The sequence below is a fragment of the Citrus sinensis genome, chromosome 4, assembly GCF_022201045.2.
Source record: "Citrus sinensis cultivar Valencia sweet orange chromosome 4, DVS_A1.0, whole genome shotgun sequence".
NCBI lineage: Eukaryota > Viridiplantae > Streptophyta > Magnoliopsida > Sapindales > Rutaceae > Citrus > Citrus sinensis.
Genome location: NC_068559.1, coordinates 28,937,843 through 28,964,137, shown reverse-complemented (window position 1 = coordinate 28,964,137; position 26,295 = coordinate 28,937,843). Strand labels below are relative to the sequence as shown.

The 26,295-nt window shown below is 36.2% G+C and overlaps 5 protein-coding genes across 8 annotated transcripts; 4 read left to right on the top strand and 1 right to left on the bottom strand.

Annotated features, from left to right (window-relative positions):
• Positions 1 to 109: 109 nt before the first annotated feature.
• On the top strand, positions 110 to 11,389 carry LOC102630865 (structural maintenance of chromosomes protein 5). Of its 2 annotated transcripts, none has more exons than XM_052440294.1 (30): positions 110 to 443; positions 1,027 to 1,204; positions 1,297 to 1,439; positions 2,081 to 2,154; positions 2,299 to 2,448; positions 2,540 to 2,644; positions 2,725 to 2,870; positions 3,528 to 3,639; positions 3,828 to 3,983; positions 4,438 to 4,559; positions 4,650 to 4,794; positions 4,877 to 4,942; positions 5,862 to 5,990; positions 6,077 to 6,175; positions 6,338 to 6,503; positions 6,587 to 6,732; positions 6,890 to 6,953; positions 7,057 to 7,181; positions 7,360 to 7,437; positions 8,229 to 8,301; positions 8,722 to 8,825; positions 8,959 to 9,075; positions 9,156 to 9,233; positions 9,715 to 9,814; positions 9,927 to 9,981; positions 10,404 to 10,452; positions 10,553 to 10,640; positions 10,731 to 10,803; positions 10,931 to 11,034; positions 11,124 to 11,389. In XM_052440294.1, exons 2-30 carry the CDS (start codon positions 1,143 to 1,145, stop codon positions 11,183 to 11,185), a joined length of 2,991 nt encoding a protein of 996 aa, XP_052296254.1. In that variant the 5' UTR covers positions 110 to 443; positions 1,027 to 1,142; the 3' UTR covers positions 11,186 to 11,389. The 2 variants fall into 2 exon arrangements, with proteins under 2 accessions (XP_052296254.1, XP_052296253.1); XM_052440293.1 differs by having other exon boundaries at positions 111 to 443; positions 1,286 to 1,439.
• A 277-nt stretch (positions 11,390 to 11,666) lies between these two features.
• LOC102631176 (50S ribosomal protein L1, chloroplastic) lies at positions 11,667 to 14,396 on the bottom strand. The gene is made up of 7 exons (XM_006482863.4): positions 13,862 to 14,396; positions 13,587 to 13,766; positions 13,417 to 13,471; positions 13,032 to 13,159; positions 12,604 to 12,687; positions 12,230 to 12,355; positions 11,667 to 12,110 (listed from the first exon to the last, which is right to left on the bottom strand). The coding sequence occupies exons 1-7, from the start codon at positions 14,258 to 14,260 to the stop codon at positions 11,973 to 11,975; spliced, it is 1,110 nt and encodes a 369-aa protein (XP_006482926.1). The 5' UTR covers positions 14,261 to 14,396; the 3' UTR covers positions 11,667 to 11,972.
• A 683-nt stretch (positions 14,397 to 15,079) lies between these two features.
• LOC102631484 (protein RETICULATA-RELATED 4, chloroplastic-like) lies at positions 15,080 to 18,344 on the top strand. Its single transcript, XM_006482864.4, has 9 exons — positions 15,080 to 15,452; positions 15,553 to 15,768; positions 16,265 to 16,333; positions 16,789 to 16,920; positions 17,010 to 17,063; positions 17,170 to 17,214; positions 17,542 to 17,681; positions 17,859 to 17,984; positions 18,081 to 18,344. Exons 1-9 carry the CDS (start codon positions 15,147 to 15,149, stop codon positions 18,127 to 18,129), a joined length of 1,137 nt encoding a protein of 378 aa, XP_006482927.1. The 5' UTR covers positions 15,080 to 15,146; the 3' UTR covers positions 18,130 to 18,344.
• A 710-nt stretch (positions 18,345 to 19,054) lies between these two features.
• On the top strand, positions 19,055 to 20,895 carry LOC102606889 (uncharacterized). Its single transcript, XM_006482865.4, has 3 exons — positions 19,055 to 19,240; positions 19,316 to 19,368; positions 20,458 to 20,895. Exons 1-3 carry the CDS (start codon positions 19,150 to 19,152, stop codon positions 20,611 to 20,613), a joined length of 300 nt encoding a protein of 99 aa, XP_006482928.1. The 5' UTR covers positions 19,055 to 19,149; the 3' UTR covers positions 20,614 to 20,895.
• Positions 20,896 to 22,923: 2,028 nt separating this feature from the next.
• Positions 22,924 to 25,999, top strand: LOC102607170 (protein PNS1). Of its 3 annotated transcripts, XM_052439960.1 has the most exons (6): positions 22,925 to 23,132; positions 23,244 to 23,280; positions 23,314 to 23,630; positions 23,755 to 24,669; positions 25,049 to 25,282; positions 25,382 to 25,999. In XM_052439960.1, exons 1-6 carry the CDS (start codon positions 23,115 to 23,117, stop codon positions 25,559 to 25,561), a joined length of 1,701 nt encoding a protein of 566 aa, XP_052295920.1. In that variant the 5' UTR covers positions 22,925 to 23,114; the 3' UTR covers positions 25,562 to 25,999. The 3 variants fall into 3 exon arrangements, with proteins under 3 accessions (XP_006482930.2, XP_052295920.1, XP_006482929.2); XM_006482867.4 differs by having other exon boundaries at positions 22,924 to 23,132; positions 23,244 to 23,630; positions 23,758 to 24,669; XM_006482866.4 differs by having other exon boundaries at positions 23,244 to 23,630.
• The last annotated feature ends 296 nt before the right edge of the window (positions 26,000 to 26,295 follow it).

Genomic DNA, 26,295 nt, shown 5'->3' with positions numbered 1-26,295 from the left:
CTAGAAGTGGCTTCAAAAAAAAAAAAAAAACGGGTACGAAGGATATTGACTCGTGGTGACTGCTAAGTTATATTATTATTTTCCGTTCAATCACATCACATATTTATTAAATTTTTTAGTATGTAATAATCATAGCTTTTCTAAACATGGCAGAAACTAATAAATGCCCTCTTAATTTCCCACTTTCTAAATCTATTTTCGCGCCCTTTTCCCCGACTTCGGGCGCACACGCTCACAAACTCCCCGGGGAAACCTAGCTTCGATTCTCATTTATCACGATCTCAGCCCATTGCAAACTCGCAAATTTTTTATCCGCAATCGAGCTTCAATAATCAGTTTACAAAACATTTTTTGTTCTTAATTGTTTAAAATAAAATAAATCATTAGTTGTTCTCTTCGAACTCGATGGACCTGCCTCGGGTAAAACGACTAAAACTATCCAGGTCCGTACACATCTTCCACTCGCAATCGCTCTTTCGTTCATTTTGTAATTGCTTGATTACGGTCAAAATTTCATCTTTTGCTGCTTGTTTGCTTGCTTTAGTGTTTATAATTTCATTAGTGTCTGGTAAAATAGGGTTTCATTTTTTTGTTTTGTTTTTCATGTTTCCGTGTTTGCGTGTGCTCTGTGTGAGATAATGAGGGAGAAGAAAACGAATTTGGAAGAGATAAGCGTCTCATCTTTTCTGTTTGGCTTTCTTATATCACTTATTCAGTTATTCTTGTTTTTACTTTTATTAGGAGCTAGCGTTAGGGTTTTGGGTTCAATTTTTTTTCTTTAAATAATAAAATAGGCGTCATGTTTTTCACGGCTGTGTGAAGAAAACATGGAAGAAAGTAACAAATTTGGTTGAAATTGGAGATAAACGTAATGAGCTTAGTACCGCTATTGAGCTCGTTTTGCTAAAGAGTATTGGAAGCTAAACTGAAGTGTTACATATGGTTCAATTTTCTGTTTCTTATAATTTCGCTTCACGTTTGTTAAGCAATGCTGAGGGTTATTGGTGTTTAAATGACTTCTTTCAGAGGAGAGGATGATTACATGCCGGGAAATATTATTGAGATTGAGCTCCATAACTTTATGACCTTTGATCACTTGATTTGTAAGCCAGGATCACGCCTAAACCTAGTAATTGGACCAAATGGTTCTGGTAAGAGCTCTCTTGTATGTGCCATTGCCCTTGCTCTTGGTGGTGATACACAGGTGGGTTGATGTCCTGCAATTTGTTTGATTGCGATAATTTATGTCTTCATGGATTACATAAAGTTGGGACCTATTTTGAAGCTTCTTGGCAGGGCCACAAGTATTGGAGCATATGTGAAGCGCGGAGAGGAGTCTGGGTACATTAAAATCTCCTTGAGAGGAGACACTAAGGAGGAGCATCTTACTATCATGCGTAAAATCGATACACGAAATAAGTCAGAGTGGTTTTTCAATGGTTAGATTTCTATGTTCTGACATGGCATTGCATTTTGCCAAATGCATTATCCCTAATGATTACTCACTGGCTGTTATATTCATCAAGGTTAAATTAGATGGGATTTGTGGGTCACATCAATAGTTACAATTGTCTACCCTCAAAATGATAAGATGTTTCTAGCTGCAAAAGGACAAACTGTTTTGGCTTATAAAGTGAATTGCATTTGTGAATTGACCTTACGTTTTTCATAAAAATGAAGGATCTTGCATGCAAAGTCAAATCTTTCTGTGCTATTGGATATTGTCATTAATATATTGCAGCAGCTGATGACTCAAATGGTTTTTCTTTTATGTGTTTATTTCTTCATTTATTATGTATGATCTGGGAATCTTTCTACCTATTTCCATGATTGTCTAACGTGCTTTTATTATTATTATTGGAAAAACACTTTGCATTCATCTGGCACGATCTCTTGTATCTACATTCTTGTCAAAATTATATGCTCAATGCAAGAGTGGTGTAAGCTTTTTCCAATCTCTCATAAGCCTATTTCTTGTCCATGGTACTGGGAAATTTAGAACTTTTTCTAGTTATTTAACCAACTAATGGAGCATTTCAGCAATTGCCAGTTTGATTTATTTATTATTTACTGGTTTAAGGGAAAGTAGTGCCTAAAGGAGAAGTATTGGAAATCACTAAGAGATTCAACATCCAGGTCAACAATTTGACTCAAGTAAGTTTTAAGACTTACAATTGGGACACGGCATGCTTGTTATTTGTGCACTTCATCTTGTTTATGTATGTTATATTTATTCATTTATTTTATTTTATTTTGCGATGGGTTGTGTGTGTACTCGTTGTGGGCTTGGGTATTTAGTTCTTACCACAAGACAGGGTCTGTGAGTTTGCAAAGTTATCTCCAGTGAAACTTCTGGAAGAAACTGAAAAGGCTGTTGGTGATCCTCAACTTCCAGTCCAACACTGTGCTCTTGTTGAAAAAAGCAGTAAACTGAAGACAATTGAATGTGTAATGTTCTTAATTTACTGTTCTGAAACAATTGGATGATTTTGTGCAGCTTTATACTTTTGCTTAAGGACTTTTCTTTGATTTGTTTTAGACTGTTAAAAGAAATGGGGACACTTTGAATCAACTCAAGGCCCTTAATGTTGAACAAGAAAAAGATGTTGAGCGTGTTCGTCAGAGAGCAGAACTGCTGGAGAAGGTTTTTGAAATGCTTTAGGTTTTCGTCATCACTATTTTTGTGCTTAATAGTATTCTGGTTGATTATGCTGTCATATTTAGGTTGAGTCCATGAAAAAGAAATTACCATGGCTGAAGTATGATATGAAGAAGGCTGAATATATAGCAGCAAAAGAGCAGGAGAAAGATGCCAAGAAGAAGCTGGATGAAGCTGCAAATACATTACATGAATTTAGCAAGCCTATTGAGTATGTTGACTAGTTTAGCTGATAATAGTAATGCTTAAAATATATATTTATATATTCTCTTTTCTCAAAAATTTTGACTGCTTGAGCAATGCAGCTGACATTATTCTTGTTTAATAGCGATGTTGCACGTCAAGTTTGTTTCCCTCCCTTCTAGATCTGTTTTAAAGTTTTAACCTAAAACTATTGGATTTCATAGCTAGTATTAGTGACAATGTGTAAGCTTATTTCAGCATTCCACCTTTTGAGTTCGTCTGCATACAATGTCTCTTTGCTGTTCCAAGAACCATGTCAATCTGCATTCTAGGCGACTTTGTTACCTTGTCTCTGTGCCAGGCGAAAGATGGTCAACCATTGGCCTATTTTATGTACCATTGTGACTATTAAGATGTCCAGAATGATATGCAACTATTTTAAAAAATATCAATTGCTTTTCAGTATATTTGGGTGTTTTTCCCCTTGAAATTCAACATTGCATATGTGGACTAATGAAATTTTAGGCTATATGTTGGTCGTGATAAGCGGTAGTACCAAGCACCTTTCCATTTGCAAACTGAAATGCCATTGTAATCTTTTCTTTGCTACTCATATGATTGTGATGCTTTTGTTGAAACTTATTTAAGATGATGATATTCTTTTTAACAAATTGATTGACTGCAGGGGGAAAAAGCAGGAGAAAGCAATACTGGATGGTGACTGCAAAAAACTTAGCAGTCTCATCAACGAGAATAGCAAGAAACATATGGATTTTGTAGAGAAAGTAGACCAAGTGGTACTTTTAATGCATCTTAAATTGCAAGAAAAAATAGCATCCTGCTTGAACATTTGATTTTTTCCTTCATGTTAGGGACGTTGGAGGCTGTTTTATGCTAATGCCAGAAGCTGAATTTCTATATGAACTACTGTACAAGACATCCTTTTTCTGAATCTGATGTTTTCCATGTTCATACATTCTCATAGGGAGTGCAAGTACAAGGTAAATACAAGGAAATGCAAGAGTTAAGGAGACAAGAGCAGTCCCGTCAACAAAGAATCTTGAAAGCTAGAGAAGAACTTGCTGCTGCAGAGCTAGATCTTCAAACTGTGCCTGCATATGAACCTCCCCATGACAAAATTGTATGTGTTGTTTCTAACTTTGATTTGTTACTCTCTTCTGGCAGTGCCCGATTGGATGTGGTGTAAGTTGACATCTTGGTACTGGCTCAAAGCAGTTAAAAGTATAGCTTATAATTAACTCAAACAGTTGACATGACCAACTATTTTTTTAGTACGTTTTCTGTTTTTGTTGATTGTCAGATATTGTATTGTAAATCCTACTAACATTGATTTTTCGGGGGATTTTCTCATTAATGATATATCCAACTCTTATTTGTTAGGGTAACTATTCACTCAATAATTCATTGACTCAAGAGTACATATTATAAAATGATGATCAAGTTAGACTCAAAAGAATGAACCCCGATGATATTTCAGCACTATGAAAAGCATTATTTGGTATCTTTTGTTGCTAAATTTTGGTTGGATCTGTCCTATCTTTACTCCTGTTATTAAAATATATTCTTTTGACCAGGAAAAGTTAGGTTCACAAATATTGGAGCTCGGAGTTCAAGCAAATCAAAAGAGGCTTCAGAAATCAGAAAAGGAAAAAATATTAAATCAAAATAAATTAACCCTGAGGCAGTGCTCGGACAGGTAAGGTTCAGAGTGACGTGAAATTGCTGTCCATGTGCCTTAGGAAAGTTCAAGTTTCCTAATCCTATCTCTTTCATATACCCTTTTTAGGTTAAAGGATATGGAGGATAAAAATAACAAACTTTTGCATGCATTACAAAATTCTGGAGCTGAAAACATATTTGAGGCCTATTGTTGGCTACAACAACATCGTCATGAGTTAAATAAGGAGGCGTATGGTCCTGTGCTGCTCGAGGTACGTATGTTAAAATTTAGATTTTTTAAATTAATGACATTATATCTGCTTATTCTCATGTTTCTTGCTAGTACAAATTCAGGTTAATGTCTCAAATCGAGCCCATGCTAACTACTTGGAAGATCACGTAGGGCATTACATCTGGAAGGTATGCTGAATTGTTGTTGTTCAAATTTTTTTTTTTAATTATATTCTGCTGATAATTAAGAATAAGTGTCCTTGTCTTTCTTGCTTTTTTTATTGGTTTACCATATGCTTATTTTCTTTTGAGCCCCACTGCAACGTTTGTAGCAAAAGTGAGAAATCATATGCTAGCTGCTTGAAAAAGGTTGGAGTAGGAATTCAAAGGATGAATTTTTTTTTTCTTATAAAATGCTAATAGATGCATAAAAATGTCAAATTTCTAAAGATTCATCAATCCGACTTGATAGAAAGTCTTTGTCAATTGATATTTTCACTCAAGAATGGAGGCATGAACATTATGTTCTTTTGTTTTTCCTTAATGCTTCTCCTCATGGGCAAGTTGTTTGTATTTCTATTAGTAGAGAGCCATCGAATGGTTTATTGTTACCAGAATTTGGGTGATTAGGACATTTCAGGAAAAGAAAAAGGGAAAGAAAAGAATGCTATGGAGACCTTGTGTGAGATTTTGAACTCTATGATTTGTGCTGAAGTTCTTCAAAGGATAATTCACAGGATTCAAGATGTGGAAAAGGTGTAATGGTCCAAAAACACGAACACACTCTTGCATGACATAGGTAAATTAGGTGCAATTATACCCAGCATAAGTACTGGTTAGCAATGCAGCCCTTGAAATATTGATGTTGGGGTTATACTTAGTGTGTGCGTGCTTCTTTGTGCGTATTTGTGCACGCGCAGAAGCTGTTATGGCCCTTTTTGTGTAAATAAATAGATTGCTAATTTTTAATGTTGTTATTTCTTGGTTTATGATGATCTTATAGTTTCTCTTTCTGTCAAATGCTTATTGATTTTCCAAAGAAAAAGTCAACATTTCTTTCGAGGACACTATATATTATGGCAGTGACATAATTTTTCTTGATTTGCAGTCTTTCATCACTCAGGATGCTGGTGATAGGGACTTTCTGGCCAAAAACCTGAAACCGTTTGATGTTCCTATCTTGAATTATGTGAGCAATGAGAGTTCTCGCAAGGAGCCGTTTCAAATTTCAGAGGAGGTACCCATAACTGAAGCCCTTATCTAGTATTGCATTTGAATGAAAATGAGTAATCTGTGGTATTCTCTCTTTATCATATTTTGCAGATGCGTGCACTTGGCATCTCTGCCCGACTTGATCAAGTGTTTGATGCTCCGCATGCGGTGAAGGAGGTTTTGATAAGCCAGTTTGGTCTTGATTCTTCAGTATGCTTCTTAAACTTCCCTTGCAGATACACAGTTCACCTAAACATTCTGGAAGCCCGTATCGTTAAGCACAAGAAGTTAAATAATTAACTGTTTCGAAAATATTTGGTTTTTACATTTTATTTTCTTTTATAGCTAGTAACTACTTTATTTTGCCCCCAGTATATTGGATCAAAGGAAACTGATCAGAAGGCTGATAATGTTGCAAAGTTGGGAATTTTGGATTTTTGGACGCCAGAAAACCACTATAGGTGGTCTATTTCTAGATATGGGGGACATGTCTCAGCTAGTGTAGAACCTGTGAATCAGTCACGTCTTCTGTTGTGCAGTATGTTTCTATAAACCTTAAGCTGAAGTCTAGATCAGGAACTCTTGTGCTTTTTCCAAGCTGTCATTTTGTTTTTGGCTTAGGTGCGGATGGTAATGAAATTGAAAGACTGAGATCCAAGAAGAAGAAACTGGAAGAATCTGTTGATGAGCTAGAGGAAAGCTTGAAATCTATGCAGACTGAGCAAAGACTTATAGAGGATGAAGCAGCTAAACTTCAAAAAGAGCGGGTATGATGAGACAGTAAAATTTTCTCTTTTTCATTTATATGCTAATACCAATATACTATCTGCTTGTTGTAAACTTGTAAATGTTTATTTTTCTGTGCTACTGAATATAAAATAGTTGGGATGGTTATTGGAATTTGTTTTTGCGCCTACTTTATAGGAGGAAATTATTAATATTGTTCAAATAGAGAAGAGAAAGCGGCGTGAAATGGAAAATCACATCAGTAAGTACATAGGATTTATTTTTATTGATACGCAGAGAAGTTTTTTAATTTATCCATATTTTGAATTTATTTAGAAAATTCTTTTTTACCATCGTGATTACAGATCTGAGGAAAAGGAAATTAGAATCAATTGAGAAGGAGGATGACATAAATACTGCTCTGGCCAAGCTCGTTGACCAAGCTGCTGATCTTAATATTCAGCAGTTCAAATATGCCATTGAAATTAAGGTGAAGTTGCATTTGGAGCCATGTTTGGCTGCTCTAATTGGTCAGATAGTTATGACGTGCTAATTACAAATCTTTTGGAGATTTTGGCTCAGATCTACATGGCTATTTACCTTCGGGATAATTTAGTTGGTAAAATTATCTTATGTTTATTGTTTTCCTTTTATTTTCAATTGGACAGAATTTACTTGTCGAGATTGTTTCTTGCAAATGGAGCTATGCAGAAAAACATATGGCCTCCATTGAATTTGATGCCAAGGTACTTTCTTTATTAAATTGTTATTTCATTGTCCAAAGTATGATTATGATATTTATGGCTTATCATTTGAATATTCTTCCAGTAACGATCTAAAACCGCCTCTTGTGCTATTGATTTTTCTCCAATGTCTGCTTGTTCTTGTCAGAGAGCCTTTTCTTTTTTCTTTTTACTCTTTTCGTACTATTTCTAAACAAAAGTCAGTGCTATTTACACACTAAGTTGAAGTCATATTGTAGGATAGGAATGCAATAGAAAATTGAAACATTTATCAAAATTTTTCGGAGTTGACTTTTCTTTTAGCTATTCACACATTATAGTGAGGGTAAACTTTCAATTTATCTGCTATTTAGGATGATAATCTTCAATTTATCCCCCAAAATGTGAAAACATCAATTTACCCCCATTCTATTTAGAAGATTAAAAAAAAGAAAAAGGAAAAAAGTCACAACTCCACACCACCTCCCCCCCCCCCCCAACACCACATTTGCCATCGTTTTAAGGAAAATGGGGGATAAATTGAAGTTTTCATATTTTTTGGGAGTAAATTCAAGATTGTCAGTCTACCTGGAAGATGAATTGAAGTTTACCCTTGTAATGAAGTATGCATGAGTTTTTAAATGAATTTGAAGTGCTATGCCCATTTTTCTGTTCATAGTATTTATGCGTGCTATCTTCTTTTATTTGTTAATTAATTTGGAATAACTAGGCAATTGGTATATGGTACAGAGCTCTACATATGTTGGTAATTTCTGATTACTGACTTTTGTTTTGCTGAATACAAAATGTATTAGATAAGAGAATTGGAATTCAATCTCAAGCAGCATGAGAAGCTTGCTCTGCAGGCATCATTGCATTATGAAGATTGTAAGTGGTGGTTATTTTTATTTCAGTTGCAGTTTCAGTTTTTTCTATTGCTAGAAATTTGTCGAAATTCATCTTGTATTTTTACATTGTTTTTAATAATCTGCATTCTTTTTGTTCAATATTCTATAGAAGTACTTATATCATATTGTTAAAAATATGAATACCTTGTAAGAAACCTATCTCATACAAAGAAAGCAATACATTATGACATTCTTTTGCTTGTATGATATAAAAGGTACTATAATTTGTCAAAGGATATTTAATACTATAATGTGAATCCCTTTTAATAGCTAATCTCTTTGCTGAAGTTTGATTGTGTGACTTAATTTTTGTTCTGCACTTTTTTTGGAATAAAAGAAATATGCCGAATCAGTAGTTATTTATTTATTTTTGTAAAAACTTTTCTTGTGTGCTCTTTAGGTAAAAAAGAGGTGGAGCATTGTCGAAAACATCTCTCAGATGCCAAGAGGCAAGCAGAATCAATTGCTTTTATCACACCTGAACTTGAAAAGGAATTTCTTGAGGTTTGGTTATATGGATTGCATGTTCAAGATACTATAATGGGCTTCAATTTTGTTTTATATTCCTTCTGGTTTCCTTCAGCTTTGTAATTTCTTTGTTCATGGACTGAAATTTTTCCTCTATTATTGCCTACAGATGCCTACAACAATTGAGGAGTTGGAGGCTGCTATACAAGATAATATTTCTCAAGCCAATTCCATTTTCTTCCTAAACCAGAACATACTGCAGGAATATGAACACCGTCAGCGGCAGGTACTATTCTTCCATCTTTTATATATTTACTTTTGGTAACTTGGAATGATACTTCATTCAGAGTGCAATCACATTGGCAGATAGAAGACTTATCCACGAAACAGGAAGCAGATAAGAAGGAACTGAAGAGGTTCTTAGCTGAAATAGATGCCTTAAAGGTCTGGAATTTCATTGGTTCTCTTCTTTAACAACATGAACTATTTGTTGCCCTCCGCTATTGTATTCCTATCTACTGCTGTGAAATCTTGAAATTAGGAAGTTGAAATGAGATTGCTTGCATTCTTAGATGTTGCTAATCGTTGATTCTGTCAATGTGAGGCTTATTAAAGCAATATGTATAATTCTCCATGTCCTGCTAAGGGAGCTTGTCTACGGCTCAGACAAGCTCCCTCCTTCATTCTTACCTCCCATTTCCTTCTCACTTACCCAAATTTTGGGTTCCTTTGCAGCAATATTTTATCCAAATGCTTCCAGATTACTTTCCTCTAATGAATTCAGTTTTCAACTGTCTCTTGCCCTAAACCTCACAATTAGTTATTAAATAAATCTCTTTGTGTATCTTTATTCACCAGATTACATCAGTGTGGTTCTTTTGTGGTTGATACATGCCTTGATTTGGATTTACGTTTTAACGTGCAGGAAAAATGGCTTCCAACATTGAGGAACCTTGTTGCCCAGATAAATGAGACTTTTAGTCGTAACTTTCAAGAGATGGCTGTTGCGGGAGAAGTTTCATTGGGTATATATATATATATATATATATATATATATATATATATATTTTAATTTCTTCATAAACTCTCGGTTTGTTGACTAAATCTTCCTCTGATTCAATACTTTTCCCCTTCCAGATGAGCACGAGTCAGACTTTGACAAATTTGGAATACTTATAAAAGTTAAATTCAGGTGAATATAGCTTAGATCCTGCTAGTAATATTGGCCCTTTGATCTAATATGCCATGGTCTTGTAGTTATATGAGCAGTTTTATACGTGATGCAATTGTTTTTATACGTGATGCAATTGTTGGCAGGTATTAGTTTGTTTCACTGATAAAATCCCATCTGATTCTGCTTCTGGTTCCAATAGCCTGATCACATCTGGTTTGAAGAGGACCAGGGTCTAGCACATGTTAATCTGTTGACATTGTGCAGTTGGTTCGTAATGGAGTGGTTTTTGCCTCTGCTTATGTGGCTACATGAGGATTTCTGCCCCATTTACTGATTTTAGATCTATTATTGATGATAGAATATTTTGATTTGTGATGCCTAATTTGTATGATTTGTACTGCATTGGTTTACACTCTGACTCAGTTCCACATTGTTATCAGGCAATCAGGACAACTTGAAGTTCTCAGTGCCCACCATCAATCTGGAGGGGTATCATAGCAAATTTATTTTCCTTGTTAATAACTAAAACCAGAATGGTTTTTTTCTACGAAATCTTGAAAATTTACCATTGTTTTTGGCTTTCTTAAAGGAGCGTTCAGTTTCAACTATCCTTTACCTAGTTTCTCTTCAAGATCTTACGAACTGCCCATTTCGAGTGGTTGATGAGATTAACCAAGGTTAGTTGTATTGTTTTTGTGGTGCTACTGGCCGCATAAAACACACAGCATATAAGAAAAATCATAATGGTTGCTGACGTCTTTCTACAGGAATGGACCCCATAAATGAGAGGAAGATGTTTCAGCAATTAGTGAGAGCTGCCAGCCAACCAAATACACCGCAGTAAGTACCCACCAATTTTATTTTATTTTAATAACATCATAACTGTAGCAAGTCATTTCTCTTGTGTTTATTGAGAAATGTAAATATTGACATTAAAAGTATTTGTTTCTGTCAAATGTTTCTGCAGGTGTTTCTTACTAACACCAAAGCTTCTACCAGATTTGGAGTATAGTGAAGCTTGTAGCATTCTAAATATAATGAACGGGCCCTGGATCGAGCAACCCTCGAAAGGTTGAATGCTCTTAACCAAGAAATGGTCTGTTTATTTTGTGAATATATTTCTTTTTTCTTATTGGCAATGTTCTTTTGTGCTGGTTTAGTGTGGAGTAGCGGAGAATGTTGGGGCACAGTCACTGGCTTAGTGGGGGAAAGTCGATGCTGAACTCTTTTATAATCAGACATGTTAGCAAGCAACCCAGGACGGCCTCTATATTTCTTCGCAACGAATCCATATTTTGTCCCATAGCTTCAGTTTTGTAAAGCGATTTGTACTTGGGTTTTCTTGGCTGTATATCTTTTGCCCTTTATACAGATGAATTCATTTCTGAATATAGTATTATAAATTATGCTCAGAAGTATTTCTTTCCTTTTAAGTGTTGCCATTTTTATGCAGGGAACGATATTTTTCACTCGATATCTTTGGCTACTTGGGGAAAATTTCAATTCTCTCGTGGATTAGACCTTGCCCCTGGAATAAATCATTAGTCATCAAATCGATGATCCAACTAAATAGGAGCGAACCAATGGATTCCTATTCGTTATCAAATGTGATCAGATGCAAACCAGAACCAGAACTGGGAATCTGTGTCTGCGGGTGGGATAATAACTTCATTTCAAAAAATAAAAAATGGAGCTCAAGGGAATACAAGAATGGAAAAATATTCAGTAGGATACCAAATAATTTTACAGAACAAAAAATTGCGGTAATGAAGCTGAGAGTGGGCGTTAATAATAATATCTTTTTCAGTACGGAAAAAAGCCATGCTGTATGCATTTTTCCTTTTTTTTTATTTGCTACAATCTCATCCACATTGATAATCAAGATCTCCTCACCTCACCATAATTCGCTCTCCTACAACTTTTGCCAAGCAGTGGCAAGCCCTGGCATGGGTATCAAAGAGGCTGACTGAACAGTTAAAGATATCATTTACAAAATTTAGTTATGTCGTTTAGAAATTTGATGGAAGCTTGTAATCGAGCATTTCTTTTATGTTTAATCGAATGGAAGGTCCCATTGATGAGCAAATGTAAGCACTTTTCCAGTACACTCCTTTGGCCCCTTTTGGCTTGTTTGCTTCAATTGATTTCTGCACGATCAATACAATCCAATTTCCAAGATGAGTACAACGCAGTTTAAGCACCATTTAGCTCAACGAAGACAAGGGTTGGGGGTGGGGGTGGGGGGAGGGAGAGAGAGAGGACATACAACAGCAGCAAGGAAGTTTATGAGGAGGTCATCTTCAGAAAAATCAGCTTTCCCAAAAGGTATGTGGACAATCCCAGTTTTATCTGCTCTATATTCAACTTTTCCCTTCTTGAATTCTTCTATGGCCTGAAAGATTACACAAGGAACCCATTTCATTAAGCTACTGAAATTTTATCAGTTAGATAACAAAGTGCATTTATCATCATTTGATGTTTCTCATGTCATTGGTTTCCACAGCTGAACATCATCATTATACTAGTTGTTTCTACCTTTTCTTTAATCACTGAAGACTTGTAGCTCCAGCACCAAGAAACATACACAGTAATAATAATTTTCAAAAAGAAAAATTACGAACAGAATTATTTAAACCTTACCTGAGGTATGTTAGTTGTAACAGTACCAGCTTTAGGATTTGGCATGAGTCCCCGTGGTCCAAGAATTTTTCCTAGGCTGGCAACCTGATGCAAGTAGAAAGGGTTTTAACTGAAAATTCATAACATATATGAACACATACCCATTAGTATCAATTGACAAAAAGAATTGATCTACATTCAGTTGAAGAGTGACTGGATGCCCTTGACAATAAATCCAAACAAGAAGCTTGTGGCGGTTACATTCAAGCAATTACATTCTGTGGATTGCTGAACTATAAAAGACCCAAATGGAGAAACCAATTATTAGGCTAACTACAATTTTTATTTAACCGACAGAGCCACATCCCTCTTACACAGTTATAGTTTCTATCCTGAGGATTTCCTAGAATTTGACAAATATAGAGCTGGGAGAGGATCAAGATCAGCACCTTAACCATCATATCTGGTGAAGCAATTAGCTTGTCGAACTCCATGAATCCTCCTTTTATTTGTTCAATCAAGTCATCACCACCAACCAAATCTGCTCCTGCATTTTTTGCTTCATCGAACTTTTCACCTGAAATGATATTAAGGTATAAAATAATGGAAACCAAGGGAACAAGTGACAGTAGTTATTTTATGAACAGAGAACCATATAGAATCTAACGCTATGTCAATTTCAAATGGAAAAAACTGACTCTGCCAATGTACAACAGTCAGATAGAAAATTCATTAGGATTCCTTAATATGTATAAGAGGTTCAAGGGGAATGAAGGTACAACACCATCATATTAGAGCTAAACGAATCATGCATCAGTAAATTCCTAAAACTACCTTGAGCAAGAACAGCCACCTTAACAGATTTTCCAGTTCCCTTGGGTAAACTCACCTGCAACAAAGGGGTAGGAATCAAATGGGGGTAGTTTTAAGTATAAAATCAAACATTAGTAAGACCACACACATAAATAATCCTTTAATGTTGTTAAAAAGATTGCACAACTTACTGTTGCTCTAAGCTGTTGATCATTGTATTTGGGATCAATGTTGAGGCGAAAATGGGCTTCAGCTGTTTCCGTGAACTTTGTACTTGACATCTGCTTCAACAAAGATATTGCCGTCTTCAAATCATACTCTTTCTTGCCTTCCCTCAAATTTTGAATTTCCAGGAATCTTTTAGACCTAGTCTGACATTTTGAAGAGCAAGAAAACATTAAACAAAAAGGCAAAAAGAAAAAGAAAAAAGGTAACCCAACAAAAATACAGAAACAAAAGCAAATACCCTGTCTCTCTTGAGAGGCAACGCAGCCTTGCCTTTCTTAGGCTTAGTTGAAATAGTAGCAGTAGCAGTAGCAGTAGCAGTTGCTCCTTCAGCACCTCCCTGAGTATCGTCCTCCACATCGTCAGTGGCCAAGTCAGTATCAGCTTCGACAGCAGAAGCAGCCGCCAGCATGTGTCCAGGAAGCCCATTTTTGTTCTGTCTCAGCGGATACAAATCAAGCCACTTGCTCGCCCTCCTCTCCCCTCCTCTAACGCTGAGGTTGGTGCACAGTGAGAAAGCCGCAGTCTTCGAGGGTTTGAAAGAAAGAAGAGACAGCGAGGGTGTCAAGTCTTGCGGGTGTACTGGCGTGGCGGCGTATGTTAGCATCAGAGACGACGGAGTAGTGCCACATGTCGCCATTTTGCGGATACAGTATTGGAACCTTTTTGAGTTTTGTAATTTGTATATATGCACTGCTATTGCAAATTGCTATACCTACCCAGAAAAAAAGTCCGAGAAGAAGAAGATAAGAGCGTCTTTCTTTTTAGTATAGTAATTCCTGCCAATGTAGACCGTTCAATTTATATTGCTCTACCAAATTAATTGTACGGGTACGGGTTTTATTCTTGGCAGGCTCGGGTCGGGTCGGATTGCCCGCCTGTTTTAATTAAATATTGGGCCTAGGTCTTTAAAAGCCACTGGTTTTCATATCAACTTTTCTATCGGGTCCGAGTAATCATCAGTCAGATTCAGGTCTGACTGTCATCTACCTGCGTGCGTGTCACTCACCCCACGCGCTCTCCTTCGAACGCATCAACTACAACTTTTGATAATTTGCGCAACTGTTGTGTAGATAAATATAAAATCCGCATTAATTTTACGAATCTGCCCTAAACTTTCAATCTTACTTTGTAAAGTGGCAAAAATAAAGTTTTGTTATATATAAATAGCCAGATTTACGTAATTATTAAGTCGTTCTATAAAAAATTATCTAAATAAAATATCAACAAAATTTCTGATTAAATTAATTGTAAATTATAGCGTCATATCTTATAAATGTAAAATTTAAGTATCAGCAAAAAAATATTTAGTGTATAAACCGATTTTCTTCCCATTAAATAATAATAGTAATAATAAGAAACCAATGGAATTTTTAACTTCCGTAATTACGTCGAGACTAGAGGGTGAGGGTACGTGCGCGTGAAATGAAATCTGTCAACTCAACTGGGCTCGACTCAACTGAGTAATAGAATTAGTTCCTCAAGTCAAGACTTGTTCCGTGATAACTCTGGTGATCTGTCCAAAAATGGCAACCGCTTCTTTCTCTAACCTCCCGACACGCGCCTTTTCACCAAGCTACCATAACCGCCACCAGAGTTTTGTTATCAATAACATCACCCGCCAAATCCCCAATCCCCACCTCATTAATTTCTCTCTCACATGCACTTCCAGTACGCCTAATAAAAACAAAACCTGCCGCCCAACGGTCATTTTTGCCTCGGGCGGCGGAAAAGGCGGAGGTGGTAGCTGGGGGAGCGGAGGCGGCGGGGGTGGCGGTGATGATGATGCTGGTTTCCACAACTGCACTGAAGCCATCTTCGCTCTGGCAAAGGTATCATCTTTTCTTGTGCGTAATGTATATGTATTTCATCGTAAGTTCAATGAGTATGTATTGATTCTATGTTTATACTTGATACGTGTTTGTTGTATAGGCGGGAAGGACGTTGGGGGACTTACCGAAGGATTTGGCGGGAGCAATCGAGGCAGGGCGGGTACCCGCAGCCATTGTTAAGAGGTATCTTGAGCTGGAGAAGTCACCTGTATTTCGGTGGCTGCTTAATTTTGGTGGTTTCAGGGAACGCTTGCTCGCTGATGATTTGTTCTTGGCTAAAGTTGCCATGGAGTGTGGAGTTGGGGTCTTCACTAAGGTTTCTGAATTTTCTAACCTCTGCCTCCACCTTTTTTAATTGATATTCCATTTTATTAATTAATTATATCTGCTTTGCTGTTATGATTTTATCTGAAAATTTGATCTCGGCTTGACTTGACTTGTTGATGATTTCTGTGATGCTCTTCCTTGACTAATCCTGGAATTTCCCTCTTATTACGTGTGTTTCGGTATTAAGAATTTAATGATGAAAAGTGCTGGCCATGTGTGAACCAACTTCATTTGGGCTCCTGGTTGGTTGGTATTTCTGGGCAAATAGTCCGGATTAGCTTGTGATCTTTTTGGGGACTTTCATATCAAGTTTTGCTAAATTAATCACATTATCCTGTACTTGCTTTATAAGTAAGACGTTGTATGTTTGGGCTTGTTTTAGAAGCTTTTCTAGGGTAGAAGTCTGTCCTCTCATTTTTCTTTGACTATTGGAGGCTTATTTCTGATGTACAAAATGAAGTATTCGTATCTTGCTTCCTTTTCAGACTGCTGCAGAATTGGAGAGACGCAGAGAAAATTTTTCCAAGGAGTTAGATTTTGTTTTCGCTGATGTGGTATGTACGTCATCTTTTGTGCTGTAGCTTTACTTTCTGCATTAAACTGAATGTGCTAGTAATCTGATACCCCAACTTACGGCCAGTTGCCCTTATTGTGGGAGAAAAATTCTCCTAAAATATAGATGTAGGGCAGCTATGCTGCGGTTAAAATTGGGACTGGGAGCATGGAATTAAAAATTAGAAGCAACCTGCCCAAACTTACCTAAGATACATTTTTTCGTGGTTACTAAATAAGTCTTGTTTCAGTGGATTCAGAACCCATAAGTGCTTCAAATTGTCTCCCATATTTGCAATATGTAAAGTTTTCTTTTCATGCAGTGTGTTTACTACATAGCAAACATTTCACTCTTTTTCTCATGTTTTCTTCTTATTGTATTTATTTTGGCATTGTCATTTAACTTGACTTTTTGTAATATCATCTATTTCTCTAATCAATAGCTAATGCATCCTAGGTAATGGCCATAATAGCAGATTTTATGCTTGTCTGGCTTCCTGCTCCCACTATTTCTCTTCGACCTCCTCTTGCAATGAGTACAGGACCAATTGCTAAGTTCTTCTTCAACTGTCCTGATAATGCGTTCCAGGTTCTCACCAATTATTTGAAAAATTTTGTTTCCATAAACAGTCATGACGGCATATAGCCTGATATTGACTTCTAAGATCTTCTGTGCAGGTGGCATTTACTGGAACATCGTATTCCCTTATACAGAGAATAGGTGCAATAGTGGTATGTATCAGCTTGCCAAAGAAATTCAGGCAGTCATTTTCATGGAAAGTGGGAACTATTAGTAGTTTAATAATAGGAACTGATAATAGCTCAATCTGTTGTGCAGCGTAATGGGGCGAAATTATTTGCAGTCGGGACCAGTGCCTCTCTGGTGGGTCAACAACTGAATATTGAATGAAATACATTTATTTTGGCCTTTTGTAGTTATACTATATCTAATTGGATAATTAAACCACCTTCCTTGAACCCGGTACATTTCGACCGTCCATCAAGAATGAATGTTTCATTATAAAATATGTATGGAGATAATGTGACCCTTGTATTGCTTTTGTCATTAAAGTTATCCCTCTGAGTTAAATAATAGTTTGTGATTGCTTAATTATCATGCAGTTTTGAACTCTTGATTTGTTCCTTTCTCTGTCAACATATTCTGGAATTCTGGATGTAGCAGCGTTTGACTTATAACATCTTCTTTCAGGTTGGTGTAGGCATAACGAATGCTTTGATTAATGCAAGAAAGGCCCTCGATACATCTTTTGCTGGTGAAGCAGAGGATGTGCCTATAATTTCAACTAGTGTTGCATATGGTGTTTACATGGCAGTTTCTAGCAACCTAAGGTAAAACTATCAGCATATTGTTTAACTTTCACCATGAAGGTACTCAAAGTTTGTGTATATTATGTATAAATTTTTTAGCTAATGTCTGGATAACTATTCTGGATTATGTTTGAAAATATTATAATATAATGTTTCTAAGTACGCTGTAACGGATCATGGGCATTTATTGTTTACCAGGTACCAAGTACTTGCAGGAGTTATTGAACAACGGATTCTAGAGCCATTGCTACACGAAAACAAGATTATACTTGCTGCAATCTGCTTTGCCTTTCGAACTGGCAACACATTCTTGGGGTCATTGATGTATGATATTTCAAGCTTTCCTGTAGTCTAGCATCATATTATAACTACTTGTTGCATATTTCTTCATTTCAATGATCGAAATTTCCATTTGATCAGGTGGGTGGATTATGCACGGTGGGTTGGAATCCAGAAGATGCGAGAATAGTGCATATAGGGTGGAGACGCTTGTTTACTCTGTTGTCTGTTAACCTATTTTTAATAGGTGTTGATTTTTAAATGCAATCAGAGAATACAAAAGAACGGACAACTTTTGAGCGATGTTTTTGTTTGTTTCATTCTATAAAGCCAAGGCCACGGTTATAAACTCCCAATCATGAAGCTTACAGAGCATGATAATGAGCCCCCTCAGCTTTCTATTGACGTCATTTCCTGAAACTTTCAAGTGCAGGATTCTATTTCCAGAATCTGCAGCCTAGTTACTACAGTAGATTGGTCTGCTTACATCCACAACTTCAATATCGAGCTGGCCCAGCTTTCTACTGATTTCATTTTCATTTTCATTTCCTTAAACCTCAAATGTAGCACGCAGCTTTACCCATTAGATTAGATTGTCCTGCTTTACATCCTCAACTTCAATAAGATTTCCAATCTCCAAATGCTGAAGTGTTACAGGCTTACGGTTGATGCGATAAAGGACACATGTTCGTTAACTTAGAGCAATTGCAAATAGCAAATGAGTAATGATAAGAGTCAACTTTTAACCTCTTCTCAATTCCACATATGAAGAAATAAAAATTAAAATATTTTAATGAATGCTCTTAAAAGTTTAAATTAATAATAAAATTACTCAAAATTAGGCCTCATTAGAGTTGAGGAATCGAGGTGGGCTCCGGGGTGCATATGTCATTTTCCTTAGCAAAATACACTGGCTCTGTTAAATATCTTAACTTTCACGTCTGTAGTTCTAGTTCAGTAGGTATGTTTTTTTCCTTAGACGTTGAATGATTGTTTATTTATAATATTTAACCTAAGTGAAATAAACCTAAGTGAAATAAACCTAAACAAAAGGGTCCTGAATGAAAGTTATCGCCGCGGCAGACTGAACCTCCAAATAAATTAAGAAATCAAAATTAAAACCCTAACTTTTTTTTTTCAATGGAATTAAAACCCTAACTTAAAGCAACGGAAAAAAAAAAATTACCCGAGCAAAACTAAACAGAGCAAGATGACGCAGAAAGGGAACCTATTCAAAGGCCAACAGAAGAAGAAAACGGTACCTCCCAATCGCCATGGCAAAATCATTCAAGCTCGCAAAGGTAAGTGAATTTTTATATAATATTTCTAGTTCATGGGAGTGTTACTGTTAGTGAATTTGATGCTTGATTATGAAGGGAAGCGATATGTGAAGCCCTCAAAAATTACAAAGGACATGGACGTTGATCGTGTACGTTCCACTTCTCTTACCCTTTATTGTAGCTTTACATAATAAATCCTTAATTTTCGATAAGAAAGCTTCAATTTTTTGTTTGGATTAATTAGACTTTGGATCCTTTACGAGGTGGGAATACTTGATAACTGCACATGAATGATTTTATCTTGTAAATTTTGTTAACAATGGTTGAATTCTCAATTCTTAGTGTGACTTTTTTGTGTGAACGAAGCTGCTGCATTTGTGCGTTGTTTACTTTGCCTATTTATACTTCTCTTCATATAGTTGCAAGGAATTTCTTCTCCAAATTCATTAGCTTTATGGCCACCTGATTTTTGAAACTCAAGTGTTCTATTGGTTTCGGTTTAGGCTGTTCGTTGGGTTAGTGAGTTGAGTTTTGACTGGGTGTAGGAATGATACCCTTCTCTTTTATGAAGCTTCACTTGCTCACTCTGTATTTTGAGATTCTCTGAAGTGGCCTTTTATTTAAGAATTAATTTGAGAATGTGAGTTGATTAGGGAACGTATTAACATAAAAGAGTTAACTTCTGATTTTAGATTGTAGGTGGCTTCTCTTCCTTCTAATTGTAGCACTTGTTATCACGTTGATAACAAGATTGTTCAAGTATTAAGCTTAGCATATCCCTTCAAGATTGTTGTTTGTTTAATTTGTGGAGACCAAGATTTGGGGGATTTAGGTAGTCGTATATTATTACAGCACGTATGTAGTTAAAAAACTTTTGTTACTGCTGGGTTAAACTTGAAGGTTTTTCTTCTTATCCTGAAATTTAGTTACAAAAGAAGCATCTAAAGTTACCATGTATTGTTGTTTGTCAGTATATTCATCCAGTATAGATTTTGGATGACACACCATATAAAGACCGATGGATTACTGTTACGAGCTATGAATTTTCGGTTTCTTACTCATTGTTTGCTTGTGTGTTTCTACTGAAACATGCAATTCCCCAAATTGTTTTGTATCATCAGATTCAAGTGTAATGGCTGTTAAGGTATTAGGCCTACAGTATGTTATCATACTTTTCTGAGGGTACGACATATTTTCATAGCTGAAGGCCTTTTTTCTCTCTCATATGACGAAATCAGGAATTGACGAAATTCATAAACCACTGCAACGAGGTGAAGGCAGCCACTCTTGCTAACAAGGAAGGTGGCCAGCTAAGCATTGTCAAACCAACAGCTGAGTCTTCTGCTACCGCTGGTAACAAAAAAGATAGCCAACCAGAGACTGCAGAAGCATAGATAGAGATATTCAGCCTTCCTGGAAATACAAACTTAACTACCTTTAATGCTGAAGATCGATTGTGTTGCGATGTGTCCTTGTTCTAAATTTCCGTTACCAGATTTGGGAGCTCCACCGCATGTTGCTTCTGCTTTGCTGTGGAGTCTCAGCAGTTTTGTGATGATGCCATGCTATTACTACCAGAATGTATTTTAATTTTATATTAAAGAGGGATTCAACGGTATGGAGTTTGGAAGTAAAAGTGAGTGTGATAAATGAAGAAAGTTCATTGCACTATTTCAGTTTGGGCCTCAGAGATTCAGAAGCCCATTTTTGGTGAAGGTTGAGTTATTATTATTATTATTATTTTTTTCACACAAGGGTTTCCTCTTCGTGCCATTTCCCAGCCACTAATGAGCTAAGTAGGTTCTACTAAAAGCTCCAGACAAGCTGAAGTGGATCCATGTCATCCACTTTTGACTAAACAATAATCACGTTTCTTTGACGTCACTAAAGTCCGAAATTTGGTTTAGCACTTATTAGCTTTCCAGTCACGTGACCAATTTTTATGTCTCAGATTCCAACGGTAATAGGAATGGGGACACCTTTTCAATCTTCGACACGTCACACCAAGGCTACTTGGCTTGGCTTCGCTTGGCTTCTCTTGCCAAGTGCTGTATTTATTTTTTGGGAGCCACTATGGTACATTTTATATAACAAACACACTTCACAACAACCACACAAATTATGACCCTACGTAATTTATGTGGTTGTTATGAAATATGTATGTTACATGAAATATAACATAGTATTTGCCTTATTTTTTGGGCACGAAATGAATGTTGCACGCAACAACAACAACAAAAACAAAAATTTAATGCTTCCACCTTCGTGTGATATCATATGGGGAATCATTTAAATGACTTTAATATTCTTCTTGGAATTTCTCAGCTGTGGTCCATTCTTCAGAGTCTCGAATTCTGCAATTACTCCAGCACCACATATAAAAAAAAAAAATCAATACTGTATACTTTTCTTAAATAGGAATGGGAACTACTTGTATACTTTCTCAAATATTTACTGTCTTTAAAGATTACACAAAATATAACAGTTCAAATGATATTAAAACTTTTTTTAAAAAAAATTCTGATTTAATTGCATCAAATAATGGCAGGTTGCTGTGTCTTACACGGCTTGCAAAGTTATGTGAAAACAAACGATGCCCAGATGATAAGATCGGGTGCTTTCTCGTCCCTTTCCCCTCCTTTTTTTATTTTGTATTTTGTATTTTTTATTTTTTATTTTTTTGGGGTGGAAAGAAGGCCCCTTTTCATCATCATCCACTAAACCCAAATCTTCACCTTAATTGATAAATCCAATAAATAAAAAAAGTATGGTATAAATCTAACAATAAATTCATAAATTTCAATTTATGAATTCAACTCATATATATATATATATATCATCTCAGCAGGGGAAGACTAATTTATGGTGAGACTAATAAGTCATATTGTTTTAATAATTCATAATGTCAACTCCATTTACAAATCTGAGCTATTCTGCAATAAAATTGATTCAGCTGCATATTTTAAATTATGAATGTAAGACATTTTACAGACTTCGGTGGTATAAATATATCAATGTTTAAAAACATTTGGTCTTTTATACATGCTGTGATGTGATTTGGTTAAGAGAAAAAAAAAAAAAAAATCAGCAAAAGGAAAGAAAGTAACCATGAGTCTTAGGTCTTATTTGGCATGTTTAATATACTGTGACCTGATTTGATTAAAAGAAAAGAAAAAAACAAGAAAAGAAAAAAAGTAACCATGAGTCTAAAGTCCTATTTAACATTAAGTTGCTTAACTTTAAAGTTACACTTATAGTGATATATAAAATGAAAATTAATAATATATTATATAAATATTATTTTTAAATAATAATTTTAATAAAAATAATAAAAATATTATAAAATTTTTATTATATAAATAATAAATCGAATTAACTTTACTTTTACTTTTAAACTAGATCAGCTACTATATACCTAAGTAAGACTTGAATAGCGTAAATTTTAATTAGAAATTTATCATCAATCTTCGAGATATATCTCCCAAGGCAATTTCATTGGAGCTGAGCTGCACCTCAGGCATACAGAGTAAAAATGTCCTTTGGCTACGCGCAACACGTGCCAAATGACACATGCTGTAAAATCCTACTCTCATTGGTTCGTATGCTCCACTCGCCGTTTGAAGATCTACAAACTCTTGAGGCGTGGGTCCCCGCCTTTATGGCGTCGTAACAAAATTGTTATCTTTTTGAAATATTTTAATTTATGACAGTCAAAAAGCACCACGAAACTGAAAAACACAAGCCCAAGAAAAGCCAATAACATCTCCAAATAACACGACACACACGTACAAAAAATCCAACGAGAAGGAGGACAACAGTAACATTTCAGAATTCAGACATCATCGCCGCCGCCGCCACCGTTAGCCGTTAGCAAACTGACGTCATCCCTGCCGCCATGGGCGCCTCTGACCCTGTAAGCTACTACATGTTGTTTATCATACCGTTCATAATCTTAAATTATATATATAATATCATTAATTTGTTGCTTCCGTTACGCTAATTAAGTTTAAAAATTATGTGTTAGGTGGTAGAGAGAGAGACTCAAAAGAAAGAAGAAGAAGGAGGAGGAGGAGGAGGAGGAGGAGGAGAAGAAGAAGAAGAGGAGGAAGTGAGGGATGTGGAGAAAGGAGAAGTGGTTGTTGAGGAAAAAGTGGTGGATAGCAATTCCAATGTTAATATTAATGATGAGCAAAGAGGGTTTAATGCGTCAATGATGCAAACACTGAACCCAACAAATCCTTTGAGGATTGTTATTAATGGTGGCAGAAGAGTTACAGCTCCAAGAATTGCTACTCCTCCACCTTCTCAGCCTTCTCGCCAAGCTCCAAGAATTGCTACTCCTCCACCTTCTCAGCCTTCTCGCCCCCGTTCTATTTCTACATCTCCTCCAGCACCAACTCCAACACCTCAAGTAAGTTCCTTTTTTTTTTTTCCGCTTTTCTTTCTTTCTTTCTTTCTTTACAAAATTAATCAACTTTTGGTTCTTAATATATTGAAATTTTCAAGAATTATTTTTTCCGCTTTTGTGTCCACAGCAGGCATCACGAACAGCGCTGAATTCAAAAAAATACACCAACAAAATATCTCTGTTTCTCTTTGTTCTGCACATGATTCTGGCTATTGGGTTAGTGGGTTTTCTTGTGTTCAAGGGAATTCAAGGGCTAATTTTAGCATCTGAATCTATTAAAAGAAAAGAGAAAAGGGTATTGAAGTATTTGTTGCCACAAGTTGAAGCTGCATCTCTTCTAAGCATTTCTCTTTCATTTTCATGGCAAAAGGCAGTCAGGGTTTGGCCTAAATTTATGGTTCATTTCATATTATGGAGCTCTTTCTTCTTGTCGCTTTCCGCTGGAATTCTCCTAATTTGCTTCCAAAAGCCTGCTACCGATGGGGTTGGTGTTTGCTTCATTGCCTTTGCAATTGGCAATGGTTTGTATGCTTGTTGGGTTAGTCAGCGAATTGGGTTCTGTTGCAAGGTTCTGATCATATCGTTACAGCCCGTTTCAAAATTTTCTGACTTGAATCAACCCACTTATTGGATGCTTGGAACCGGTTTCTTGTGGATGTCCTTCTGGATCTTAGCTGTGATTGGAGCCTTGAATTTTTACTTTCCTCCTTTAATCATCATCGCATTGGTATTGAGCTTGGCTTGGACTACTGAAGTTATGAGGAATGTTGTTAATCTTACAGTCTGTAGAGTGATTTCCTTGTATTATATACTAGGAATGCAGTCTAGTACTCAATTTTGCTTCCAACGAGCCTTGACTCAGAATCTTGGAAGCGCTTGTCTTGGATCTTTGTTTGTGCCGACAATTGAAGCTCTGAGAATTGTCGCCCGGGGTTTAAATTTACTTGAGGGAGAAGATGAGTTCATGTTTTCATGTGCACACTGCTGTCTTAGAATCATGGAATCCATCTTCAGATGTGGCAATGGCTGGGCCTATGTGCAGGTAACTCACTTCTCATTTTCCTTCAGAATTTCCACCGCGTGAACCTCAAGAGTATTTAACTTGATTTCAGATTCAGTAAATGAAACGCTAAGTGTCTTTCCCCAATACATTCTATAATCTTTAAGAACCCTAGGATTAACTGTTCATGAGAATTTTGAATTGTTGGAAAAGTTTTTTGTTCAGTTGTATTATAATATACAGTCCTGTCAACTCCGTTTTCTATTGCAATTATCTAACAAAAATTTGAAAGAAATACTGTTATAATCATTGTGGTCCATCCTCAATCGTATCTGCAACTGTATTCAGGGTCAATGGCTTAAGTTTATAATTTATCTTTAGATATAATAATGCTAACTCATCTTCTAACCGCTGCCTGCAGATAGCTGCATATGGCAAAGGTTTTGTACAGGCATCACAAGACACATGGGCGCTCTTTGAGAGGCAAGAAATGGAACCCATTGTCGATTCCGACATTACCAGCTCAATCTGCTTTCTCACTGGAGTCTGCAGTGGTTGTATTTGTGTCATAGTCACGGCTGCTTGGACTGCCAAAGTTCACCAACCCTTCACTGCCACCATTTCACTCCTCACTTTCATTATCGGATATCTCATGGTTAGTTTCCCCTTTCCGATTAGTCTCATTGCATTATCGTTTCAACATGGGTATTCCTTAATCTCAATGATTGATTTGTTTATAAATGCAACGCCTCAGACCAGGATAGCAATGGCATTGCCACAGGCCTGTGTGAGTTGCTACTATGTTTGCTATGCACAAAATCCTGATAACAGATTATTTGACTCAACAATCAAGGATCGTCTCTCCTTGATGAAGGCCGGCCGTGACGTTGTCGTACCGACACCTCGAGTACCGCATCGATTTAGAGAAACTTAGCTCATAAATTAAACCATGATTTTTCCCTTTTTAAGTGTAACCAAAAATGGTTAATTGAGCATGCTTTAAGAGATCCCTCTAAATGGGGATATGATGGCTCCCTGTAACCAATGAGGCTCCAGGTAAATTTATCAAGAATAGTTGAAGTGGGGATGATACTTAATAATGGTGACAACAAATTTTGATAGCGAAATTTCAACTTTCATGGGATGTCTTTTGATTATGGGAGAAATATGGAATGCCCACTCAAACATTCCAATCAACAAGGATCCGATGACAAAAGTGTCTTTTCCTCTGTATCATATCTCTTTTGCATATACTTTTGGGATATTCGACGACAACAAGCCCCATCATTTACTTTCCATCAACTGTTTCTTCTGTAAATTTCTACTCCAATTCTATTTATTTATTAATTTATTAAATGTAATCTTGGAAGAATCTGCATCAGTTGCTGCATTTCAAAGTTGAAGCTCTCTCGTCCTTTAGAGTTAATGGCTTAATAAACAAGTTTGTATCAGTCAGAATAATACAAAGAACAAGCTGCGTGTTGGGTTTGGTTTTTAATAAAATAATATAAAACATAAAAAAGATGCAGGGGGTTAGGTTTTGTTGCAGAGACGGACAAGGCAAAGAGGAAGTGACAGCGAATTGCAACAAAGTTGATCTGGGTTTGCTAATTTTAAAATCCAGATGCTGGTATGGCTTTTTCAGATATATTATTAGTTCCTATCAGC